We start from the raw sequence: 25,912 nt of genomic DNA, 5'->3' as shown, positions 1-25,912 counted from the left end.
TTCTTGTCCATCGGGATTGTGAAGATGGGCAATGTGACCAGCCTTGGAGGGTGTTGCAACTTGTGTTCTCATCCATGCTACAAACCTCCCTCCCTCTGTGCCCTCAGAATTTTCCAAATCAGCTAACAGATGGCATTTTCCAACTTTATTTAGGTGGCACACTCCATTGAAGTCAGAGAGAATTCAATCAATGGTATTTATTGAGCACTGTGTGCAGTGCACTGTACTAAGCACTTGGGAGAGTGTCATACAGAGTTGGTAGACACATCCCCTGCTCCCAAGGAGCTCAGACAAAAATAAAATTGAAAATGAAGAGATTGGTGGAGGACCTTATGTCCTTTCCAGTTCCAGAATTCTACAGTTTCCCCCTTTTCTGTCTAATAATAATAATAATAATAATAATAATGATTATAGTAGTTAAGTGCTTGCTATATGCCAAGCATTGTAATAAGCCCTGGCGTAAATGCCACACAATCAAGTCAGATAGTTCTTAACAAATCTGGGGCTAAAAGGGAGGGAAAACAGGTATTAAACCCCCATTTTACAAATGAGGAAACTGAACCCAGAGAAGTTAACTGATTTGCCCAAGGTCACACAGCAAGCAGTCCAGTGGTGGAGCTGGGATTAGAACCCAGATCTCCTGACTCCCAGACCATGCTCTTTTCACTAGGTACCACCCATAATTGGTTTGCGCCCTAGAAAACATTGCTTCCCTACTCTTCCCTGATGTTTCCCTTGATGATTCCTCCTACATCATCCTCACAAGAAGTTTAAATGCAACATTTGGAGGCAGGTGTAGAAAATTCATCAAGACAACCCCAACCAAGACCTTAATTGTAAAGGTTCCTTTAACCTTCTTGCAGTTGGAACTTGGGGTTTTTTTGCTTTGTTTTTTTGGGGGGAGGCAAAGAGTATGAAATATAAACAAAAGGACACATTTGAGACTTTGTGAGAGTCTCACTGTCACCCTTGATACCATCATACTAACAGATGGGATGGCATACCTAATAACACTGAGAAGCTGCTGTGGCTCAGTGGAAAGAGCCTGGGCTTTGGAGTCAGAGGTCATGGGTTCAAATCCCAGCTCTGCCAACTGTCAGCTGTGTGACTTTGGGCAAGTCACTTAACTTCTCTGGGCCTCAGTTACCTCACCTGGAAAATGGGGATTAAAATTGTGAGCCCCCTGTGGGACAACCTGATCACCTTGTAACCTCCCCAGTGCTTAGAACAGTGCTTTGCACATAGTAAGCGCTTAACAAATACCAACATTATTATTATTATTATTATTAACACAATTGTTGCATTCTAGCTGAACTCCCAGTAGTTCAGATAGTTATTCTTTAGGTTATGCTGACCTCTAGAGGACTCCAATTAAACTACTCCCAAAGGATACAATTACTGTTTCTCCTTCACTCTAATAATTCCTGCATTACAATGTCGCCAAGAAAAGACAATTTTGGTTTAAAGTTGAATGCTGCTGCATCACTATGGAAAAACTGAATGATATTATAAAGACAAATAGTAAAAAAAAATTTAAAATGCAGACGGTATATATGGAAATTTCTGAAAAGGGACAAAAATATAATTTAAATTACTTTAAAGACTACCTAAATTGAGATGATTCAACTAATTTCTTGGTCACTTGCCATCTGAAAAAAAAACACCCAAATACCCGACTATTCCAATCCATATTCCTTTGACATCTTATTATGTCAAGTGTCTACATGTAGTGCAACCAGATTTGCAAAATGAAACAAGTGACAAATCCAGAAAGATTTTCTGGGAGAACAGGCAAAATTCCTGAAAAGCAGAACATTCCCACAGAAGGGTTTCAGACAAAGGATGCAATTTAAAAACCATAATCAAAAACCATGACCACAAATCTGAGGCAGAAAATATTAATAATAACGATGGCATTTGTTAAGCACTTACTTTGTGCCAAGCATTGTACTAAGGGCTGGAGTGGATACAAGCTAATAGGGTTGGACACAGTACCCCTGCCCCCACATGGGGCTCCTGGTCTTAATCCCCATTTTACAGATGAGGTATCCATGGGGCCAGAAAATTTAAATGACTTGCCCAAGGTCACACAGCAGCCAACTGGGCAGAGCCGGGATTATATACCCAGGTCCTTCTCTCAGGCCTGTGCGCTATCCACTGGCAAATGCTGCTTCTCTATATCCTACCATCAACTGGTAAAGTCGTCGTCTTGCATGTCTGAAAACAAAAATTTTTCCCAGAACCCTGGCGCCAGTTCAAATCAGATCTGTCCATCACAACCTAGTCAGCTGCAACATCAAATTTTTTCATATTCAGGAAAGACAATTCTTTAAAATCACATCCAATTTATGTGATGTAGAACCCAAAATTCAACTGAAGGCTTTTCCCTTTCCTTCCTGCACCTTATTTTTACATTATATTTGAAATCCTCAAAAGATAACCATTGATAGTCACTAGGAAGAGGGGAAAAAAATCAGTAAGTCATCAACGTTTGGTACATTCTTTAATGCAGGTTTATGGGACAACTACATTGTTGAATTTAATGTCCAGGTTTCTAAAAGGGAATAGAAAAGCAATGATGGAGAAGGTTCCATAGAGAGTTCACACTTTCTAACAAAGGCAAACATTTTTGGCAACCCATTTCACAGTTTTGTAATGCTCAAGAGAAATTTCCGAGGAAAAAAAAGAAACCTTAAACGAAAAGTTCCTAATTGGCAAATGGTTCAGTTATTTTAACTTTATTTCTGACTAGTTGAATTAATCTCTGCATCCATAAATTAAGGCTTGACAAAGATTATTTAAAATTTATCCAGTCCTGAAAATTTATTTCACTCTCCAAAGAGGAAAGCTGGTATCTTCTATGTAGAATATTACCACCTAGCTCTCTGCTCTCCTAAACAGAATGTAACTGCAGAAAAAGAGGGTTTTTTTTAAAAGTTCAACAAAATGCATTTCTTTCCAGGATAATTTTTCAGATCTCTCTCAGGATCAACCAACTGTCACAAATCCTCACTAAGCAAATGAATGCCCTTCCTGGGACCATTTTGGATTGCATCTGAGCTTGGACTGCCAATGCCACCATTTCAAGCAGGAACACCTTTCAACGTCTTTCTCTTTGAAGCCATAATAAAAATAAAGATACTGCAAACCCAATACACCAGTCAATGATTGGTCACAATGTGTTGGTCACAGACAGCATAGCCTGGCATTTAAGGAAATGTTTTCCTCAGATGCTCTACATCTGCCAATCAGGCAATTTGGAAAGTGTCAGAAAAAAATCTAAAAAATCACTGATTCTCACCTTAGGCTTGGCACCTCCCATCTTTAATGAGAGGCCTTTGGCTGGCATTTGAGATGGCTTACTCTCCAACCTAATTATTCCTTGTATCAAGTGATTTGAAATCTTTGATATCACCTCTGCCAACACTAACTCAGGAACTAGATTCCTTAGCAGTAAGCCCTTCCCAATAAATAGGACTGGAGGTGCTCCCATTTCAGGCTCATCTACAAACTACAGTACTCCTCCAGATACTGAAACAATCTAAATTAATAATGACGACATTTGTTTAAATGCTTATTACATGACAAACACTGTACTATGTGATGAAGTAGATACAATATAAACCTATCGGCCACAGCTGTATTCCACAAGGGGGCTCAGTCTAAGCGGGATGGTGAATGGGTATCTTGCCCCATTTTGGCAGGTGAGGAAACTGAGGCCCAGAGAAGTTAAGTGACTTTCACATCACACAGCAGGCAGGTGGCAGAGCTGGGATTAGAACCAGATTTCCTGACTCTGGGTCTGTGGTCTTTTGCACTGAGCCACGGAATTTTTTACCTGAATCACCAGGTACTCCTCGGAGACCATCTATGTTTCTGTTTGGGTCTGACTGTACTGATGCTTGGGGCAATCCTAATGGGACAGCATCTTCCTTGTTTTGTCATGGCAAGGGTCTCTGCCATGATGGATGATGTCTCCTAAAGCCAAGAGTAACTATGAACCCAGACTGGCTCTTCCTTTCTTCATGACATGGAAAGTATGCTGGGGCTCTAATCAGTCTCCCTAGCTCTCCTTTAGTACCAGCCATCACCCTACTTATTGGTTCCTTACCCCACCTGTGCCAAAATGGTTAAAGAAAAACAGAGTCACCTACAAAGGTTGTGGAGAACCCTCTCCAAGGTTGAATCTCACATGTTTGATTTCCACCACTTCCCAAAAACCACCAGCAGCAGCCATGATGCCCAAGCCTTGCCAAAAGTAGCAAAGTGAAGGTCAGATTTTTGTCCTTTCAGCCCCCAGGTTCCCTTGCTCCAAATGTCTTACATTATAGCTGTGCTCCGGAAAATCTCATCAAAGCTCTGTGACTTTGTGCCTCTACAGGCAGCTCCCCAGCCCACTTTCCCAGGGGTTGACAACATGCACACAATAGACAGAAATTTAGTTGGTGCTTGGTGGAAGGGAAGGGCTGCCAGGTTAATGAGGCAACATGACAGTAACTGCCATGAGGAGTAATATGGTGTGTGCGTTTCCCACCTCACAAACTCCCAACACAAAACAGCAAGCGGGACAACCCAGTGAGAAGCACCAAGGAAGTAGGTGTGATTATGGCCACAAGAAGAATAAGGACCCTTAAAGCCCCTACAAGGAGCCACACCCCACCAAAAGCATTGTTATTAGGATAACACAGAAATTAGTTTACAGAATTAACTCTAGATAAGCCACTGTTCCAAAAAACACAAAATCCCTCTTCACTATCCTCTCTCTGACCTCTTCCCGTTTTCACCATTCTGCCGGTCACTCTGGGCAACCAACTTCTCACCTTCTCAGGGATAGGGCTCAAAGTGCATCACCCAGGCAAAGGTAGGGAATTAGAGTTCCACCCTCCCCACTAGGTTTTCCAATCACTGCTTTCCTGCACATGATCCCCAGGGAGGAGGCTATTTTACATGTTTAAATGCTTGGAGATATATCAGCAAATTTTTCCTTCATAAATCCCCATTTCTGATGCCAAGGCAGCAGGTGGGCTGCCCACAGATTCAGTGGAGTGGAGTGTGGAAAGCTGGGTGGATCAAAAAAAGCGTTTGTCTCTTCAAAGCCCCTCTCCCCTACTCCCTCAGCTTCGGTGGATGCTCTGTTCATAGAAAAGATTAGAGGGAAGGAGTCTGAATTTACCACAGCCTTTTTGGGCCTTCCCCAATCTGCTTTGCTTTGAGAAAGAGTAAATAACCGTTTGAGCCCAGTCTGCTGACATGGGTTAGAGGGTTAGAGTCCTTGTTGGTCCACTAGATTATTAGTTTTAGTTCACTGCCCAGATAATGTTAATGAGATAATATAGAAATGTATTTGGTCAAGTCCAACCCACCTTTTTGAGAAAATACATACTATATTAATGCCCATTTGCTTTTAATATGTATGTAAATTTATATTTTCATCATCTACATATAAAATCCAGTTCACTCTAATGAGCTTAGTGTATATATCCTTTGGACACACTTCTTACACACTTGCAGAAGTCATTCATCTGGCCTCTGGTGCTTAGATGAGGAGCTGATGAATACAGGAAATATCTACCCAGTGTACAGCTTTAAATTGGCTTTACACCACACGAATACTTAATTGCTCATTTAAAAAGTCCCTCAAAACACAAGCAGAAGTAGCCAAATTCACACCACATCAGAGTCCACTGAATGGAATGCTAAAGTTTTAAAAACAGGCTGCTGGAAAGGGAGTTGTGTTTGAAATTAAAATGTAATATATTGCTTGATGACTCTAGACAATTTATTGTCTGAAAACTCCTAGTGGGTAGGGAACGTATCTACCAACTCTGTTGTACTCTCCCAAGTGCTTAGCACAGTGCTCTGCACACAGTAAGCATTCAATAAATACCATAGATTGACTGATTGATGAAGTGGAAAGAAAAACACGTACAACAAAGCAGGAATGGAAACAACTAGAATTTCACCAGAATTTGGAAAGGAAACTGCATTATTAGAGAGTACACACCCACAACTCTCAAATGAATAATCCCTAAAAGTGTATCACAACTATCATTGTTAAGCCTGCATGCCAAAAGAATTACAAAATCTCAATAAGCTTGGTAGCTTTTCTATTTTTTTAATTCAAGACTTTTACATTGTAGCAGTCACATTTCTGTGCACATTCAAAAATATTTCCATCCCAGATAATGAAAGTTTTACCTTGTGTTGAAAAAGAGGTATTCTTCATCCCAAGAATTAGAACCAAAAATCACAAGGAGGTTCTACTCAGAAAATGAACACTTCACTAACAGCACATTAGCTTTTGAAATCTTTTTTTAAAGACCTTTGAAGGGAGCTACTGATAACAGCAGGGTTTCAATATGTTTCATATCAGTTGTTCCTGTGAACTAAGCATATTTTGTTCAATGAAATTTATCATCTTAAGAAATCGGATCCTGAATTAAAAGGCCTTGTGAACTTCATTTAATGTTAAAAATTGGCTAAAATGAGGCATTTAGAAGCATAATCTAAAATAGTATAGTAAATTATATAATGGAATCCTTTTATTCTCAAACCATTCCTTAGGATCCAATCTAATACAGAGATCTTTTTTCCCCAAAATTTTAGATGCAGTTTTGGTAGTTAACAGCACTCAGTATTAAACTGCTGCTTTTCAAGGCAATACTTCCTACTCTCTGATAGTTAATAGGTAAAAACTGAACTCAAAAGTGACGATTGTTTTCCAAGGACTGATATCAATTTATTTCCCTATTAAATTAAGCTATGGCTTTAGAGTTTAAATGGCACTTAAATTTCAGATGCCTCTAGCATCTCTAACAAGTGGTCATTTCTTTAAAAGCAGATGAACATTACAGAAAAGGCAAGAATGGGTGACGTCCTAGATGGCTTTATCAAGTTTCACTTGATATCACTCAGTTATTTCCCCATTCCCATTTTTTTTTCCAACTATCAACAAGTGCCTTTGGAACTGACACTTTTGCCTGGAAGAGCAACCATGTAATGCTTTTGCTAAAATAAGGATCCTGCTGCTACAAATCTCAGTTTAACACACATTTATATTGATTTCCCCATTCCATAGGACCCAGTCCAGTAATTGCTTTCCCCTTCCCCTCCCCAAGATTTTTTGTGCACTTTTGCAGTTAACCACTAAATAGTAAACTGGTGTTGCTTTCCCTTGGTCAGGTCACTTGAGCACTTTATCTCCATCCTTGGTACATTCAGAGTACTCTACATTCACGTCAATGAAAATTAATTCTCAAATACAAAACTAAAAGAGATGTCACCAACTGAAACGGATTCTAAATTTTAAATGGCAAAAAGCTGAGACGCCTCCAGAGAAACCCCATTGAAGCAGGAGTGAAATTCAGGCCACTTCTTAGCAAAGCTCATCACAGATATTTTGTGGTTGTTAAAACTGGAATTCATTTTAACTCTGATGCTGGGAGTCAGAATTGCCGTTGCAATGCACTAATGCAAAACGCTATAACACAGGAGCATACGACCCCACCTGGCCCCAAGGGGTTGACATCTTTAATCTGTAATTACTCCTCAGAAGTTTACTGCTGACTGACACCCATTTGTTGGTGGTCGGCTTCCGGTTCCTCTTCTTCCACATCTGCATTATATTCTTCAAATGTGTCATCATCTACATCTGGAAGCCCCAGTAACTAGTTAAGAAGAAGAGAAAAAAGAGTTGACCTGTAAGTGCAATAATGAAGTGACATTCACCAAAACAATTAAAGGCCATCTGATCTTAATGAAATAGCAAGCCAAAGGAGTACAGTTAAATTAGATTCAACAAAGCAGGGTAGGACTTTTCATTGGAATGTACAGTGCCTTAAGTTATATTTTCAAATGTATTTGCACACAACCACCTCCTTATGGAGAATAGGCCAAAGGGTGAAGTTTTGATGTGAACATATGGAGGGGCTTTAATTTTTTTTAACAGATACACGTAAACCATAGGCGAGTGTCCTTATCAGTGAACGAATCATGAACCCATTACCTACAATTTTTCCCCAAACTGAATCCACGTGTAACTTGTCCTTTAACTAGCCTTACTTGCAGATCTTATTGAAGCTTTGCCTCTATTCTGCACAGTCTTCTACACTGTAAGCTCTCTGTGGGTAGGGGATGTGTCAATCAACTCTCGTATGGTACTCTCCCAAATCCTTAGTACAGTGCACTGCCCAGAGTAAGCACTCAGTAAATACCACAGATTGACTGCTCTGCACACAGTAAATGCTCAATAAATACCACTGACTAATTGATTATGCCTCCTGGGCAGCACAAAGTTGTAACTTCAGTGCTCCTTTTACCTCCATCTGAGCAGAAGGTGACAACAATCACCCAGGGTAGAACCAAATATGGGAGAGGCCTGTGACAAAATAATTGTACCTGTCGAGAGCTCTGTCTGAAGAGTTGCAAATTAATGGTAGCCCTGAGGTCACAGCTGGTGAGTTGCCATGTGGCTAGTTGCCAGAGTTGTCTCTGTTTAACCACTGTGCCAATGTTCGAAACAATCCAAACACTAATTGTACTTCATGAGATTTTTATAAAGCAAAGCTATGTTCCCTTCCTTTCTGCATCTCACTTGCTAATGAAGAATAAACAGAACCCCAGTCAAAACAATGCAAGAGTTCAAACGGAAATTCATACAGGTCTTGCAAAAGATCTATTAATAGCTCCAAAACAAAAATCACATGCTAAGCATTATTGGTGATACTATGCATTTAGCCTGCCAAGTCTGAAACAACTGCAGACATGTGCAGTTTGGGGCTTAGAGTGATGCAGCTGTTGTCACCACAGAGAAAATGTCAGCTTCCATGTGAAATGAGAGAAATGAGGAATTTGGCTTGATAACAGCACAACAAATCTTTGAGAAAAGAACATCTTCATCGATTTGCAGTACTTCCTCCAACTGCCACAACTTCAAGGTTTCAGAGGATGGAATGAAAAATTGGTACACCTTTACAGAGAAAAAGTGAACAGTTGCTTGCTCGGATCATGAAGGGTGGATGGTGTGATTCTCTTATCAGCCCCCTTTGAGAGGTAGTGCAGGTCTGCGTCAAGAGCAAGTCCAAAATTTCACAAGTAAAAATAAAGTAGCTTGTTTGGGAATCCATCAAATCACCATCCAAAAAAAACAATCCTCCTTCCACCGCCCCCCCCTCAAAGAAACCCAAAATGCATTTATTCAGCCACACAAGAATTCCTGAGGCTGATTCTCCCCTTCTCGGGAGGAAGTCTGAGAGGGGGGAAAAATGAGGTTGGTGGAGAAGTTGGGGGTTGAGAATAAAATCTTGGTTTGGGGAACACTGGCTGGACTGGGTGTTTTTGAGGAGTCATTCTGGTCCAGGTCTTTGCTAGTCCTGATCTGGCCTTCCATAGGCTGCTGCAGTTCGGTCCTTAGAAAGGAAATTCTGCTCAGCAGCTGAGTAATAAGACAGCACTTATCCAGTCCCGCCTTGATTACTGTATCAACCTGCTAAATGACCTGATCCCTGTCACTCTGCTGCTTGGATCATCTTTCTACAAAAAAAAGTTCAGGCCACATCTCCCCACTCAAGAACCCCAAGTGATTGCCCATCCATCTCTGCATCAAACAGAAATTCCTTACCATCTGCTTCAATCACCTTGTCTCCACCTACCTCACCTTGCTTATTTTCCTACTATTCATTCATTCATTCGATCGTATTTATTGAGTGCTTACTATGTGCAGAGCACTGTACTAAGCGCTTGGGAAGTACAAGTCGGCAACCTATAGTGACGGTTCCTACCCAACAATGGGCTCACAGTCTAGAAGGGGGAGACAGACAGCAACCCAGCCCACACACTTCGTTCCTCTAATGTGACCTTCTCACTGTACTTCAATCTCGTCTGTCTCACCGCTGACCTCTCGCTCACATCCAGCCTCTGGCCTAGAACACCCTCCTTTCATATCCAACAGACAATTACTCTCCCCTTCCTCAAAGCCTTTCTGAGGGCACATCTCCTCCAAGAGGCCTTCCCTGACTAAGCCCTCTTTTCCTACTCCCTTCTGCATCACCCTGACTTGCTCCCTTTCTTCATCCCCTCTTACCAGTACCACAGCATTTATGTACTTATCTGGAATATTATTTCTATTAATGTCTGTCTCCTCATCTAGACTGTAAGCTTGTTGTGGGCAGGTTATTTTGTCTCTTCAGCCGAGGGAGAGAATTTAGCTGAATGTCTTACCCCAGTGTAACCCCATCAAAGGTGCTCGGGTCTCAGATGGACCAATGTTGACTTGAATGGTCCATGAACTTCTCTAAAACTTTGTCAGCGGGTAAACTAGAGCTGATCACACACATGATCCCCAATGAGAGTCCAAGAAATGAGACAGGCAAAGCACGGGACAGCTCTGCCTGCCTGCCCCCTCCCTTCCCTCCTCTTAGCTGCAGTGAGCAAAGGCAGCTTTAAATTCAAATCAGCATCACATCTGACCTTTGGGTCTTGATAGACTGAAGTATGCTGTCTTACAGGATCTTAACTGCTCACCCTTAAAATACATAATGGGCGGAACATAAGAGAGAGTTGAAAATAAAGAGCTGGGGGTAGTGCAAAGCCCCCAGCTCAATAAATATGAATCAATGGTGATGCCAACCCCAATTCAGAAGTGGTGATACGGGCCGAAGGCGAAGATAGAAAGGGGATTCCCCACCTTCTGACCCCATCCACTCCTGGTCACAGCATAAACCCTCCCAGTTTGCCTGTGGTCCCATTTGGGGTATCACTTGACGGAGACAGAGATAGGAGATACGGTAAATCCCTGAGCCAAGATGCCCCCACCGATAGGGCACAGGCAGGGGGTAGTGACTCAGATTGCGGGGAGGAGGACTCTGCCACGTCACCTGGGATAGAGCGCCACCCATGTCCATCTCCACACACCACAGAAATCAAAGTCTTCGAAGTGCAACATACAAAAACAAACTTTCAAAGAGTCAAATGTGTTTACATTCTGGAAGGAAATTAGGACCTCTCAAGTCTAGTCAGGTGAATTTGGAAGTTGACCAGAACCTTAAGTGCATAAAAGATGACGGGAATGAATTTCTGGCTACTCCATCAGCTGAATTCGACACCAGGAGGCCCAACACAAATTCACTAAGGCCACTCCCAGACCTCACATAGCCTACAAACGAAAGGCAACCTCCAGCCCCTAGCTTCATGTGGCTAATACCCTTTCTCTCCTTTCTTCAGGAGAGCCTCAGGAAGCACTGCATAATTCTGTCAGCAATACCACTGCCAATGGTAATTCCTATGGCCCACCCTGGGTCCAAACTTGCACTTAGGCAATTACATTTCCCCTGGTTGAGTAGCACACCCACCCACCTGCCCTCATGGTAACTGACTAGGCCTCAACTGGAAGCACTAAAGAAGTGGCAGTCTTTGAACACACAGGATGTAGCTGCCACACAATCCAGTGCCAAGCTTGTTGTTTGGAAATCTCTTGGCATTAGGGGCCAGGATGCTCCCTGTGGACAGAGAATGGGTCATTTCATTATTCTATATTTCCCAATGCCTAATGTAGTACATCTCACCAAGTGGCTTTAATAAATGCTGCTTCTACTAACACTACTCTTGATTCACTCTAAAAAAGACATTGGAAATCATTCTACAGTGACTAAAGCAGCAAGTGGACATTCATCCAGCCAGATTCACTCAATGCCTGAGATATGGTCATAATAATTTGTATTTAAGTGCTCACTAGGTGCCATGAACTGTCTGAGTGCTGAGGAAGATAATCAGATCAGACACAGGGCTCACTATCTTAGGTAGAAGGGAGTACAAGTATTGAATCCCCATTTTGCATCTGCAAATTAATCTCTCCCAGCCCCATAGCACTTATGCACATATCTGTATTTTATTTATTTATATTAATGTCTGTCTCTCTCTCTAGACTTTAAGCTTGCTGTAGGCTCATTATATTGTATTCTCCCAAGCACCTAGTACAGTGCTCTGCACACAATAAGCACTCAATAAATATGACTGAATGAATGAATATAAGTGCTTAACAAATACAATTAAAAATAATTCAGTATCTGTCCCCTACTCTGGACTGCAGGTGCCTCACAGGGATCATCTCTACCAACTCTATTGTATTGTACTCCCCAAATGCTTAGTACAATGCTCTGCACACAATAAAAGCTCAAAAAATATCGATTGGTTGACTGAGTTGGGGGTGCCACAATTTATTGCTTTAGTGTAGCAAAGTGCTTACGAGTGAACCGCCTGCCCACTGGCTGGGAAAGATGTAGCAACAAGTTTGTGACCTAGTAGAAGGTGAATCAAGTAGGGAATAGAAAGAGGATTTTCTTCTTTGCCTTCCCAGCCTCCCAACGCAGTTCTGAGGGAGCCCAAGAGAGCAATAGAAGGCAGACTAAGGCGGGTCTGATCTGATTTGAATAGCTCTTGCTTTTTTCTGCTGGGCTCTGTCTGTATCCCTTGGCCTCGGGCCACCGCTGTTAGGTTCCATGGGCTCCCCGTACTCTTCCCTGGAGGGTGGGGTGCTTTCAAGCCACCACGGTAGAGGAGGAGTGTGCTGCCCATCCCAGAGGCAAGAAGACCAATGCCCAGTTGGAGCAACCAGAGCAGGGAAATGGACAGGCGGGACCAAATAAGAAGCAGAATGGCTTAGTGGATAGAACACAGGCCTGGGAGTCAAAAGGATGTGGGTTCTAATTCTGGCTATGCTACATGTCTACTGTGTGACCTTGGGCAAGACACTTCACTTCTCTGTGCCTTAAGTTCCTCATCTGTAAAATGCGGATTAAGACTGTGAGCCCCATATGGGGCAGGAAACGTGTAGAACCTGATTTAACTTGTATTTACTTTAGTGCTTAGAACAGTGCTTGGCACATAATAATAATAATGGCATTTGTTAAGTGCTTACTATGTACAAAGCACTGTTCTAAGTGCTGGAAGCACTTAACAAGTACCATAATTATTATGACTATTAAGTCCCACCTTCTTCACCGTGCCTTCTTCCACTATAAGGGGAAGCAGGAAGACCCCAGAAGCTAGCTATGGGTTTCAGGTAAGTAAGACCACAGAAGGCAGTGTCTAAATCTCCTCTTCCCCCCACTGACAGATATAAAAGGCATAGAGCAACACACTCACACACAATGTCTAAGACGGGGATAAACTCACATATAAAGACACACCTGTACCCAGACTCATAGAAACATGCCTATATATGAAGACCATGGTCCAACACAGACAGGGGACATCCACAGTTTAACATCTCCAAAAAAACACAAAGACGGACTCAGGAACAAACCTTAATATGAAGACATCCATGGTCAGAGGTATACAGGTGCAGGAGATAAACAGAGATGAGCAATATGACAGAGTAGGAAGAGGAGAGTGGCAGGAAGAACATAGGAGAAGAACAGGGAGGGGAAAGGAAACCAGAAAGAGAAAAGGGAATCAATCAATTGTATGGAGTGCTTACTGTGTGCAAAGCACTGTACTAAGTGCTTGGGAGAATTCAATAAAACTGAGTTGCTAGACATGTTCCCTGCACCACAAGCTAGAGGGACTAAACTCATCATTACTCCTTGGCTAACAGCAATATTTCTGTAAGTACAAAATGTTACACTTCACGAGAAGCAGCGTGGTTCAGTGGAAAGAGCACGGTCTTGGGAGTCAGAGGTCATGGGTTCAAATCCCGGCTCCACCACTTGTCAGCTGTGTGATTATGGCCAAGTCACTTCACTTCTCTGGGCCTCAGTTACCTCATCTGTAAAATGGGAATTAAGATTGTGAGCCCCAAGTGGGACAACCTGATCACCTTGTATCCTCCCCAGGGCTTAGAACAGTGGTTTGCACATAGTAAGTGCTTAACAAATGCCATTATTATTATTATTATTATCCCTTTTACTTTGAATGTAATCACACAGTACTTTTTTAAGCATGTATAGCTCTTTCTCAATTATTTCATTTTAACCTCATAACATCCCTGAGAGGTACAGAAGGTCAGATAATATCATCCCCATTTCACAGATGAGGAAACTGAACCAAGAGCCAGGAAACATAACGAGAGGTTAAGTCACTTATCCAAGGGTATACAGAAGACCAAGTGGCAGAGGTGGGACTACAGCCCAGGCCTCTCAACCCCCCACCTTGCCGCCCTCCTAAGCCCCATTCAGTTTCCATCAAGCCTCACTCACTGCCTCAGGGTAAATTAATTACCTGTTCTCCCTCCTTCTTAAATTAAGAGGCCCGTGTGGGACAGGAACTATGTCTGACATGATTATCTTGTACTTGCCCCATAGCTTTGTAAAGTGCTTGGCCCATAGTAAGCACTTAAATACCACAGTTATTATTATTATGATAAAGTCCACTGAATTACATTATGGTTGGAGTGTTCAGGCTCCAGAATTCCATCTCTAACCCCTGGGCACATTCTCTCTCCTCTACTAAGCGCTGGGGTGGATACAAGCAAATCAGGTCATAGTCCCTGTCCCACATGGGGCTCACACTCTCAATCCCCATTTTACAGATAACTGAGGCACAGGTAAGTGAAGTGACTTGCCCAAGGTCACCCAGCAGACAAGTGACGGAGCCGCGATTAGAACGCATGACCTTCTGACTCCCAGGCCCGTGCTCTTCCATTAGACAATATTGCTTCCTAGCTGCTACTTGACCCCCTGAGGCTGTTTTCAGCCCAGCAAAGCTTAATTGGCTTGAGTTCAACATATAGAGAGGAAGTACTACAAAAGCTTCAAGAAATTAAATAATCACACGTTCTCACTTTTTATCAGGTCAAATCACTTATCAAGATCACACCCCACCTTCTCCTAACCACCCCATTAGGTAATACTGCTGCTTCCCATACTGTTAGAAAATGAGGACATATAAGCCCCTTGTGAGCAGGAAATGTACCTCAGGTAACTGTTTTTCTGTTTGTTTCTTATGGTATTTGTTAAGCACTTACTATATGCCAGCCACTGTACTAAGCTCTGGGGTAGATACAAGCTAATCAGTTTGGACATAGTCCCTGTCCAACATAGGGCTCACAATCTTAATGCTGTTCTTTACCAAGTGCTTAGTACAGTGCATTGAACCCAGTGGGTGCTCAATAAATATTAGTACTACTATTAATCTTTTAATGACTCTTACACTGAGAACTTCCCCACAAAAATTCCCAAAAGACCTTAGGCAAAGGGAGCATGTTTATTTTAATTACTTTTATTAGAGTACAGCACAGTGTCATGAAGACTTGAGCATTTAAGGACTCTGGATCATGATGATGAGAAAAGGAGGCAAAGCTCATTATCAATCCATCAGTGGTATTTATTGAGCCCTTACTGGGTGCACAGTCCTATAGTAAGCACTTGGGAGAGTATAATACAGCAGAGTTGTTAAGACACGTTCCCTGCCCACAACAAGCAAATTTCTGACAGACCTATTGCTAGATTTCTTTTAGGAAATAGACACGTGCTAATTTACATGATAATGACGTAGTGATGGTCTCTGTGCTATAAATACAGATGTGACACTGTTCAGAGGAGTGAAAGGCAGGAGAGGAGGACAAAGAAAAAAAATGATTGCCCAAATATTATATTTGGCTAATGACACTTATTTCAGCTGGAAGGAGCTGGGGAAAACTGAAGAATGTCCATACCTGTTTTAAGCAACTAGTAGTGAGAGTATATGAGCTTTGGCTCTAACTTAACTGAACCCCAAAGAAACAGCAGGCACCTTCTTCCTTCCAGGGCAGGACAAACGGACACTAGCTTTGCAAGAGTAAAATATGCAAAGCTCAATATTGCTTTGCATTAGGAAGAAGAATATTCAAGCTCAAAACTGAACATTTTTCTTATGTTTACACCACAAGTAAAAAGCAGCTGCATGAGTTGTTCAAATTTCCAAGGTTGACTAAGAAAAGGAAAAGTGCCTACATTGTACCCACTTGATAGGATTGTTGATATCATCATCATCATCATCATAAATCGTATTTATTGAGCGCTTACTGTGTGCAGAGCACTGTACTAAGCACTTGGGAAGTACAATTTGGCAACATATAGAGAAAGTCCCTACCCAATAGTGGGCTCACAGTCTAAAAGGGGGAGACAGAGAACAAAACCAAACATACCAACAAAATAAAATAAATAGAATAGATATGTACAAGTAAAATAAATAGAGTAATAAATATGTACAAACATATATACAGGTGCTGTGGGAAAGGGAACGAGGTAAGATGGGGGGGATGAAGAGGGGGACGAGGGGGAGAGGAAGGAAGGGGCTCAGTCTGGGAAGGCCTCCTGGAGGAGGTGAGCTCTCAGTAGGGCCTTGAAGGGAGGAAGAGAGCTAGCTTGGCGGATGGGCAGAGGGAGGGCATTCCAGGCCTGGGGAATGAGGTGGGCCGGTGGTCGATGGCGGGACAGGCGAGAACGAGGTACGGTGAGGAGATTAGCGGCAGAGGAGCGGAGGGTGCGGGGTTGATACGTGAGGGATTACGTGTTTGTGTTTCTAAACAATGCAACAGCACCTTTAAGAATCATCACTTTGTTATACCATGGACTCAATTTAAGCTCGAAGAAAGGAAAAATAAAAAATTAACAGCCTACTGGAAAGAACACAGGCTTGGGAATCAGATGACCTGGCTTCCCAAGGTCAAGGTCACATGGCAGACAAGTGGCAGAGCCAGAATTAGAACCCAAGTCCTTCTGATGCCCGTGCTCTATCCACTACGCCAAACTGCTTCTCAGTGTTCTAAGTACTTGGGAGAATACATACAGAGTTAGTAGACATGGTCCCTGTCCTCAAGGAATCTATAATCTAGTGTGAGAGACAGAAAAAACAATACATTTCAGGAGGGGGAAGCAACAAAGTGTAAACAATGAATGTAAATGGTATGGGGGAGTGGGGGAGTGAAATGGTGGAGTGGTAGTGGGGTGGGGGGAATCAGGGAAGGCCTCATGGAAGAGATGAGATTTTAATAGGGCTTTGAAGATGGGGAGAGCAGTGGCCTGTCGGATGTGAAGGAGGAGGGAGTTCCAAGCAGGTTGGAGGGCAAGAGCAAAGGGTCAACAGCAAGAGGGAGGAGGATGAACAGACAGTAAGCTCCCACAAAAGCTGTCCTGGCTTGAAGTAGCAGGGCATAGTGGATAGAGCATGGGCCTGGGAGTCAGAAGGTCAAGGGTTCTAATTCTGGCTCTGCCACATGTCTGCTGTGTGACCTTGGGTGAGTCACTTCAGTTCTCTGCGCTTCAGTTACTTATCTGAAAAATGGGGATTAAATCCTCCTCCCTCCGACTTATACTGTGAGCCCCAAGTAGGACAAGGACCGTGTCCAACCTGATTGTCTGGTCTCTACCCCCGTGCTTAGAACAGTGCTTGACACATAGTAAGCACATAACAAACACCATTTAAAAAATGCTCGTTGATTAAAAAATTTGGTCAAGTACCCCTAGCTCTAAATGCTTAAATGAGAGGAAAGCTAAGTGTCATTTGGTTAAAGCTTCAATACAGGAAATTAAAAACAAGGTAGTAAAGGGAAATACGATGAGTGGAGAGAGGAGGAAACTACTATACTCTATCCTTTTCACCATCACAAATATAATTCAACTTGAATCCAATATAATATAAATATAATAATAATAATATAAATAATTCAATCCCTAAATATGGGGTGAATGGCACTATATATCACCAACTCCAGAAAGCTCACTCTTCAAGTCTTGACCTGGAAATCAGAATAGCCCAGAGGAAAAAGCAAGAGTTGTGAGTCAGAGGACCTGGGCTCTAATCCCGGCTCTGACAGCATACCTGTCACTTCACCTCTCTGTGCCTCAGTTCCCTCATCTGCAAAATGGAGATTGAATATCTCTTCTCCCTCCTACTTAGCCTGTGAGCCCCATGTGGGACCTGCTTTTCTTTTGTCTACCCCAGTGCTTATCACAGTGCTTGGCACACAGCCAGCGCTAAACAAATACCACAATTATTATTAACCCCCTGGACCAGAACAATAGGACTGCATTCATCATTGATTGAAGAGGGCATCATCTCACCTCCAATGGCACTGGGCTTCCCCAACTTAAACAGGGCTCTAGACAGAATCATTATCATTCCAAAAAGCAGCTGTTTTGAAAGGATAAACCTTAACCTCCCTCTCCCTCCTCAACCCTTCCATCCTCCCCCCAGATTCGGCAACCATGCCAAACACTAGCTGCTCTCTCAAAATCGCAAAACCGACAATAGAACAACATTAGTCATCCGAGGCTTTGGCCACTTTCTCCAGAGCCCCTTATAAACTATCCCTTACAATCCAAAATGAAACCTACAGGTCTGAAAGACTTGAAGACTTTTTCCAAGACTTCATGGAGGGTCTTCTTGCCACAGGAGGAGATGTAATCTTGTGCCAGCTGCAAGAAAGGTAGGCAGTCTTCACTCTCACTCCACACGTGCTAGGTACCCACACCAAGAAGAAAGGGGGAAAAAATACAACAGTTGTTATTTAAAAAAAAATCAACTCCATTTTAAACTTCTTGTTGGGAATGAAAATGCATACTGCACAAGATTCCACTAGATTGCCAATTTCTCCCCTAGCCCGTAAGCTCCTTGAGGGCAGGGATCATGTGTACCAACTCTATTGTACTGTAGAGTCTGGGCCTGGGAGTCAGGAGAACCTGGGTTCTAATCCCAGCTCTGCCACTTGTCTGCTGTATGACCTTGGGCAAGTCACTTCGCTGTGACTCAGTTACCTCATCTGGAAAATGAAGATGAAGACTGAGCCCCAGGTGGGACAAGGGCTATGTCCAACCTGACTAGTTTATATCTACCCCAGCCCTTAGAACAGTGATTGATACGTAGTAAATGCTTAACAAATACTACCATAATTATTATAATTACTACTTTCCCAAGCACTTAGTACAGTGCTCTCTGCATATAATAATTCCTCAGTAAATACCACTGACTGAATGATGCACAGTTTAGAACAGAGCTGCATCCCAGGAGAGATGGAAATTTGCCATCCTCAGACAACCCCCAAACTTCATTTTAAGAAAGGTTTTCCTCTCCTTCCCTGAGACAAACTGCCGCTGAAGCTACTAACACCACTATGGTTTAGCAGGGTTTTAGTTTCCCTCCTTTCTTTCCCCTTTCTGCCCCCCTGAAGTGCTTTCTCATGAGGGGTGAGATGTCTAGAAGTCAAACTTTCAGAAAGAGAAAGAGAAGAGCAAAAGAGCTGGACAATCATAAAGTTGTTTATCCACTATATGGTTGTCCAGATCTTTTGCTTCTCTCCTGTTTCTGAAAGGAAGGTTAAAAGTAGCCCCTGAAATGGGGCTCCCATTGTGTTCCCTGACTGCCTTGTGAATGAGATGGTTGCTTGTTTCCTGAATGGAAAGGGAACTTGTAAGAACTTAAGAGGTCAAAAGGTGGGCCTGTCCCCCTCACAGATGATCCTCTAGGCAGTTCTTTCATAGTTTGGGGAGTTCACTGGTTAATTCTTGCAAAGAAGGAAAGTGTAATTTTTCCTCTGAAAAATAGTTGGCATGGGATAAATCGTCTCAAAATCCCATATTTCCATGCTGTGAGGTCATAAAACACTGTGCCAGGAATATCTGTAAGTTTCTAAAAATCGGAACAGTTCTATGGTTCATATGCCCAGAGCATAGTCTAGAGACAGCCCCAAAAGTCTTCATATCAGAACAAGCCCGGTCTAGGGGCAAACATATCAGCACATTCATGCCAGAGTAGGCATTGCTGTTGAAAAAAGCCAAATGCTGATGACACGGCCCAAAAGAGAAGTGGGGAAACTTGGCTGACACAGGAAGGGAGGGCATAGGGAGAAGTGATGTACTCAGAAACTAAGTACTTTACGTACATCTTTGTATTTTTTTAATGATGACTGCCACTATAGATAGGTTTCATCTTCTTCCTTCCTGGAGCACGATTGCTCCAAACATTCTTAGCCTTTATGATATTTACCTAGAGTAAATTATCTCAGAATAATTTTGGCACTGGGAATAACTGTGTTCACAAAATCCGATCTCATATTCAATGAGAAATCAGTAAGAATAAGAAAGTTCTGCCTATGATGCCTTTTCTCCAGATGCTGGCTGTCATACTAAATCAAGTTATGATTAATTATTATTATTACTATGGAATGTGTTAAGCACTTACTATGTGTCAAGCTCTGTTCTATCCTGCATTTTCCTCGCTGCCGGGTGCATTTTACTGTCATAAAATTCCACAGCTTGTATTAATCAGCATTTGTTCAAAATAAACCTAATGCATGAAAACCCTCAAGTTACCAAGAAAACTTCCAGGCCTAACATTGGGGGGTTTTTTTGTTTTGTCTTTTGAATTACCAAAAGCAATATCCAATTAACAATCTGAGGAATTCTGTTTGTGAAAATCCTGCACTTGGGCTTCATAGGGTGTGAACTTGAATCTTAATGATCTGATTTGAATATGTCTAGAGGAACCTGGGTAGAATTGGGGTTGCTTCAATAACAAAACCCCCTGCTCAGGCTTGGAGGACTTAGGAGTCAGGGCAATAAGCAAAACTGTGAGCCTGTTGTTGGGTAGGGATTGTTTCTGTTGCCAAATTGTACTTTCCAAGTGCTTAGTACAATGATCAGCACACAGTAAGCGCTCAATAAATAAGATCGAATGAATGAATGACTGAATGAACTACACACCTGAAAAGAGGCTTTGCAAATAACTCACTAGAACTCCTGTCTCTCCGTAATAGGAAAAGCAGTTGGTTAGCTTGGCACGCTAGGGCAGAAGAGAATTGAACAGTAGCCGAGACTAAGGAAAACACATTTGATCAAGTAGGTAAACACAGGCAGATATTTCTCTTTCGATCTGATCTAGTTTTACTCAAGACTACTTTGAAGAGACAGAAAAAGTGAAGTTTCTTTCCTACAATTGTCCCGGGGTATTATTCAAGATGGAATAATTTTTAAAACCCTCAAAAGACGACACTTGGGAACACCGCCTTTTTCTACAGCTATTTCAGATAATAAGACCTCCTTTTCTAGAGTTAGATAATCTAGCAACGTTGATCTTTCCTAGCTTTAACTTCCTGTCACTTAACTCAGTGAGTCAGAGCTGTAGTGTGCCTTCATTGAGAAAATTAGACAAGCGTTCAGATTGGCTGATTCTAAAACTCATAGCCAGGAATGTTTAGAAAAGCCTATACATAAATAAGTCTTTAATATGGAGGCTGCAAATTATCAAGGAATAATTGAAAAACAGGTCATACAAGAGATAATACACATATACCAGGCAGTATTTGTTTGGTCACAGCGCTAATAATCTAGTAACGTATTTCTGGCATATCCTGAGGTTCAGGGTATTTGTCCATGCCACAATTAATGCCACCTTAAAGTGAAATGATTGATGCATTTATTAATATTTCCAGGAAAAAAAAACACATCCAAACCTAACTGAACCTTACTGAGGCCAGGCTGTGCTCTTGAAATCCTCTCACTTCCTGTGGACGGATTGATCACTCTGTAATTTGGAGAATTTGTTTATTAAACATGCACACTTATAATAATATTATATTATAATATAATATATTATAATTATATAATCTTATAATTATAATCTTATAATTCAGCTATTTTCTAGTGTCACACCCTTTAAGAAATACTAGATAAATCTATGTTTTATTTATTTATATTTTAAAACACTGTTATTAATTTTTTCATATAGAGTATTCAGCAAAAATAGTTATCCTAAAGTAAACTACTGCAAATGATGAAAATGTATATACAGTACATTAATATCATTACACTCTTCCTTACATTAAATAATTATTTCCAGCTCACTAATTTGCAATTCAATTCGGAGCAGGGCTTAGACAAACTCTCAAGATCTCAAATGCAATACATCTTTTTAAAGGTGATGGTCGAAAGGGTTGGAAGGGGTAGGAACAGATGTTTCTTTTTAAACCAGTAAAGCTCTAGTCCTGATCACTGGTTGGGGAGACTGCTGATGGCCAGAGGTGAGAAGAAATTATGAGGGGAGGGGAAGAGGGAGGAGGAAAAGAGGCAGGGAGAGAAACACTCAAGAGGCACCAATCCACTTGGCCTAAAATAAGGAGACAAGGGTGTTTTGTTAGTCTACACTTGTGCACACGAATACACACATACACACACCACACACTCTCAGCCTCCATACACCTGCCTGTCCATCTGGTTTATCTAATGATGCCAACCCATGCATACACCTAGAGCAAAACAGAGCCCTCAGCTGGCAAGAAATGAAAGCTGTTGGCTTTCTTTCAAGGCTTCATAAGACTTACCCAGTGGAATGGCACTCTCAACCACCTGTTTGTTCACACTCTGGGAGAAATCCCAGAGAAAGCCAGGTAGCAGAGTATCCCAGCTGAGGAAAGTCAGGCAGCCCTGTTTGTAAAAGTGAAGCCTTTGTTCATGAGAGCATGGGCAGGAGCATGTTCTTTTCACATGTGGAGGTCAAAAGGAGGCAAGGAAGCAGCTTGCGATTGGGCAAGAGGACTGAAGAAAGGATGGATTTGGGGGTTCGAGAGTGGAGGGCAAGACTGGAGTGTGGAGACTATTACTCAAAAACTGAAGAGCCACATTGGAGAATAGGAATTACTAGTTCTATTTTCTTTCTAGCAAATGATACATTTCCTGCTGCTTTAAAATAGGAACTTATTCATGAGCAGGCAGGGAACATGTCTACTAACTCTATTATTGTACTCTCCCAAGTGTTTAGTGCTCCACACACAGTAAGTGCTCATTAAATACCACTGGTTGATGAGCATTTTGTCCTGCTACCCCTTTGATGTTCATCACATTCCGCTTAATTTTACTTCGTCAGTAGTTATACATTTTTGCTGGTCCACTCACCAGATATTTTGGAGCAGTTTCAATAAGTGAAAAGTCTTCCCATAGTCTTCTATTGCTCAACTTTTTAATTAAGTGGGAAGCACCGTGGCCTAGTGGAAAGAGCAAAGGTCTGGGAGCCAGAGGACCTGGGTTATAATCCTGCTTCCATCATTTGTCCGCTGTATGACCTTGGGCAAATCTCTTAACCTCCCCATCTGTAAAATGTAAACCTGTAAAATGGGGATCGAAACTGTGAGCCTCATGTAATACATGGATTGTGTCCAACCTGATTAGCTTGTATCTACCCCAGCACTTACTACAGCACCTGGCACGAAGTATGTGCTTAACAAATATCATTTAAAAAATGGTCAATAGCATTTCCTGGACACTTATCTAATGGGGCAGGGTGAACCTCTGGAACAAATTCTATCCAACGTGGCTTTAAATGGCCTTTATAAAATGTTTTTAAAGGTCGTACTGACTGTACATTCCATAACTATATGCATAAACGCTTAGATACACAAATAGGCAAGAATGTATTGAGCTCACAAGACTCATGTTTTCTGTTCTGTTAAATTCCCTGAGGGGAATTTTTTGCTGTGCATCCACTGCTGCACAAACTTGCTGATCCCCCAATTTAGACCTTGCCCTAGTTCCTCCTGCATTAGCCACAGAGTGCAGCTCTTGCCCTCTGAGGTTTGAGAAGCCCAGGGCCCGGGAGACTGCCTGCACCCTAAAAGCGGGGACTCGCTGGGCATCTGTGCCAACCTATGGCCCCAGGCTGTGCTACAACCCCCAAGGCCCTCTCAAGAGTTCCTCAAAACACTCCCTATGTCTAGCCCAAGCACGGCCCATCTCCCTGTACCTCCCGAGTCCGATCTTATTTGTTTGGGCCAGCATCCCCAAATCTCAACCTACTCAGACAGTGTGTTTGTGTGTGTGAGTGTGGGGGTTCTCCTTGCCTCCCCGCTCCCCAACCCCTCCCCCATAAACTTCAGTGGGCGACAAAAGAAGGGAAAGATCGGGCTTCTTCGTGGAGGGATGGAGCTGGAAGAAAAGCTTTCCATCAAGACGGACTTTGCTTCCCCCGGTTTGGCTCGCCCCAGCCCCAGCCCACCCCCGGCCCTTTTCCCGGGGAAGGTAGCGGTGTCCTGCATCCTGCGGCTCGGGCTGCCAATGACCATAAAGCAACAGGAACAGACTCCATTTTGCATCTTGGGGCTATTATTTTTTACCCATGGAGACAGCGAGGTCGAAGTCAACTAGGCCTTCCCAGGAGCAAGGGAGAATCGCCTCCCCTTTCTTCTGTCCCTCCATCTCTCCCCCCATTTCTACTGGCCTCTTTGGGCGCCGGAGTTGGAGGCCTTGTGGGGGGGGGGGGTCGGTAGAAAGGATTTTTTCCCCCCATTTTCGCTCCGACAGCTGCAGGCCCCGTGTCCATTCCAATTCGCGGGAAGCCGGCCCCCACCTCGGATGGAAGAAGGGGGTGGGGGGCGTCAGGGACTTGCCGAGGACTCCGCGGGCCGCCAATAGCGGGGCAAACTGCAGACCTCCGCCCGGGCTGGCACCCGGAGAGCCCCGCAAAGGCGTGACTGATGGCACGGTGGACGGACACACAACACACGGTGGGGACACACTCCGCGGGCCACCGTCGCCTAAAAAGAGCCTTGCAGATCCAAGAAGAGACTGGATGTGCGTGTATCTTAACTGGGAGGGGAGTGTGTGTGTGTCTGTGTGTGTGTTTTGGGGCTGGGGTCCGTGTGATTTGCAAATCGGGGTCAACTCACGCTGCAGGGGAAGGGGTAAGGGGCAGCAGACTTGTCCGTCTCCCTTGAAGGGGAGGGGGGCCGCTGGGAGACCCCCACCCAGCCCCAAACTACCCGAGGCCCCCGGCATCCCCTACGCCCAGCCCAGGGCGGGGAAATCAATCAATCAATCGTATTTATTGAGCGCTTACTGTGTGCAGAGCACTGTACTAAGCGCTTGGGAAGTACAAGTTGGCAACATATAGAGACAGTCCCTACCCAACAGTGGGCTCACAGTCTAGAAGGGGGAGACAGAGAACAAAACCAAACATATTAACAAAATAAAATAAATAGAATAGATACGTACAAGTAAAATAAATATGGCGTGGACGGGCCAAGGAAAGGGCGCCTCGTTGCTTTCCGCGCCCCAATATTCCCGGGGCGCGCAGGCAACCGAGGGACGGGAGAACCCGCCCCCACCCCCGCGCCCCACTTACAAAATTGTCGCCGCAGCCGTTGTCGGGACAGAGCACGTAGAAGGAGACGCCGGGGTCCGCGTAGAAATCCATCCTCCTCTCCGTGTCCTCGGTGGCGATGAGGTCGAAGGGGGTGTTAGAGCACCATTTATCGGCGACGTCGGCCAGCTGCTGAAAATCCATCCTCTCGCCGGCTCCCTTCGGCCTCCCTCGCTGTCTGCCCTCCTAGTTGGCTGGGCTGGCAGGCTCCCTCCTTCCTCCTCCTCCTCCTCCCCTCCTCCGCTCCTCCTCCCCGGCCGATTGCCCTGAACCTCTCGCTTCCAGCGGCCGGCTGGGCAGGGCCGGGCAGGGCCGGACTGTCGCTGGGCACCCCCCTTGCAGCCCCCCGCCCGCCCTTAGACTCCCGCTGGGAATCTCCGGGGAACTAAGTGTCGGGGCTCGGGGCGGGGGTCTGCGGCGGCTCTGCCCCTCTCTTCCTCCGTCCCTCCCGGGCGATGGCGAGAGCGGGGCCGAGCGGCAGGACCGGCTCCAGGGAGGGCAGAGAATTGGTCCCCGGCCTGCCCTGGAATGGAACAAAAAAACGTCCCCGCGCCGCCGAACCTCCTCGGCCCGTGACGTCACCGCCCCGCCAGCCAATGGCCCAACTTGGCGTCCCCTCGGAACGTTCGGAAAAACGTTTCTCGGCGTTCGAACCCGTCCTGCGCCCTCCGACGCCTCGCTGGGGGCAGGGGGCAGGGGGCAGGGGGCAACGGGCGGGCCCGGGAGATTGGCAAGGCCCGCCACTTTTCACCGAGTTGTGGAGGCATCTTCCTGCCCTGATCCCATTTTTCAGTTTGAGCCCCACACCGAG

The 25,912-nt window shown here is 43.8% G+C and overlaps 1 protein-coding gene across 1 annotated transcript; it reads right to left on the bottom strand.

The window, feature by feature from the left end:
* Positions 1 to 2,486: 2,486 nt before the first annotated feature.
* Positions 2,487 to 25,644, bottom strand: MTURN (maturin, neural progenitor differentiation regulator homolog). Its single transcript, XM_038765650.1, has 3 exons — positions 25,084 to 25,644; positions 18,312 to 18,434; positions 2,487 to 7,667 (listed from the first exon to the last, which is right to left on the bottom strand). The coding sequence occupies exons 1-3, from the start codon at positions 25,243 to 25,245 to the stop codon at positions 7,557 to 7,559; spliced, it is 396 nt and encodes a 131-aa protein (XP_038621578.1). The 5' UTR covers positions 25,246 to 25,644; the 3' UTR covers positions 2,487 to 7,556.
* Between the last annotated feature and the right edge of the window lie 268 nt (positions 25,645 to 25,912).

The sequence above is a fragment of the Tachyglossus aculeatus genome, chromosome 2 (genome assembly GCF_015852505.1).
Source record: "Tachyglossus aculeatus isolate mTacAcu1 chromosome 2, mTacAcu1.pri, whole genome shotgun sequence".
Classification (NCBI taxonomy): Eukaryota; Metazoa; Chordata; class Mammalia; order Monotremata; family Tachyglossidae; genus Tachyglossus; species Tachyglossus aculeatus.
Note: the sequence above shows the minus strand (reverse complement) of the source record. Positions and strands in the feature narration are given on the sequence as shown.

Bases quoted from the DNA above. Each gene is read 5' to 3' on its own strand.
- MTURN (XM_038765650.1), bottom strand. From the start codon at position 25,245: ATGGATTTTCAGCAGCTGGCCGACGTCGCCGATAAATGGTGCTCTAAC. The intron at 18,435-25,083 runs GTAAGTGGGGCG...GTGGGTACCTAG, and splicing joins ACGGCTGCGGCGACAATTTT to CACGTGTGGAGTGAGAGTGA. The intron at 7,668-18,311 runs GTAGGTTTCATT...CTTCTTAACTAG, and splicing joins TCTTCAAGTCTTTCAGACCT to TTACTGGGGCTTCCAGATGT.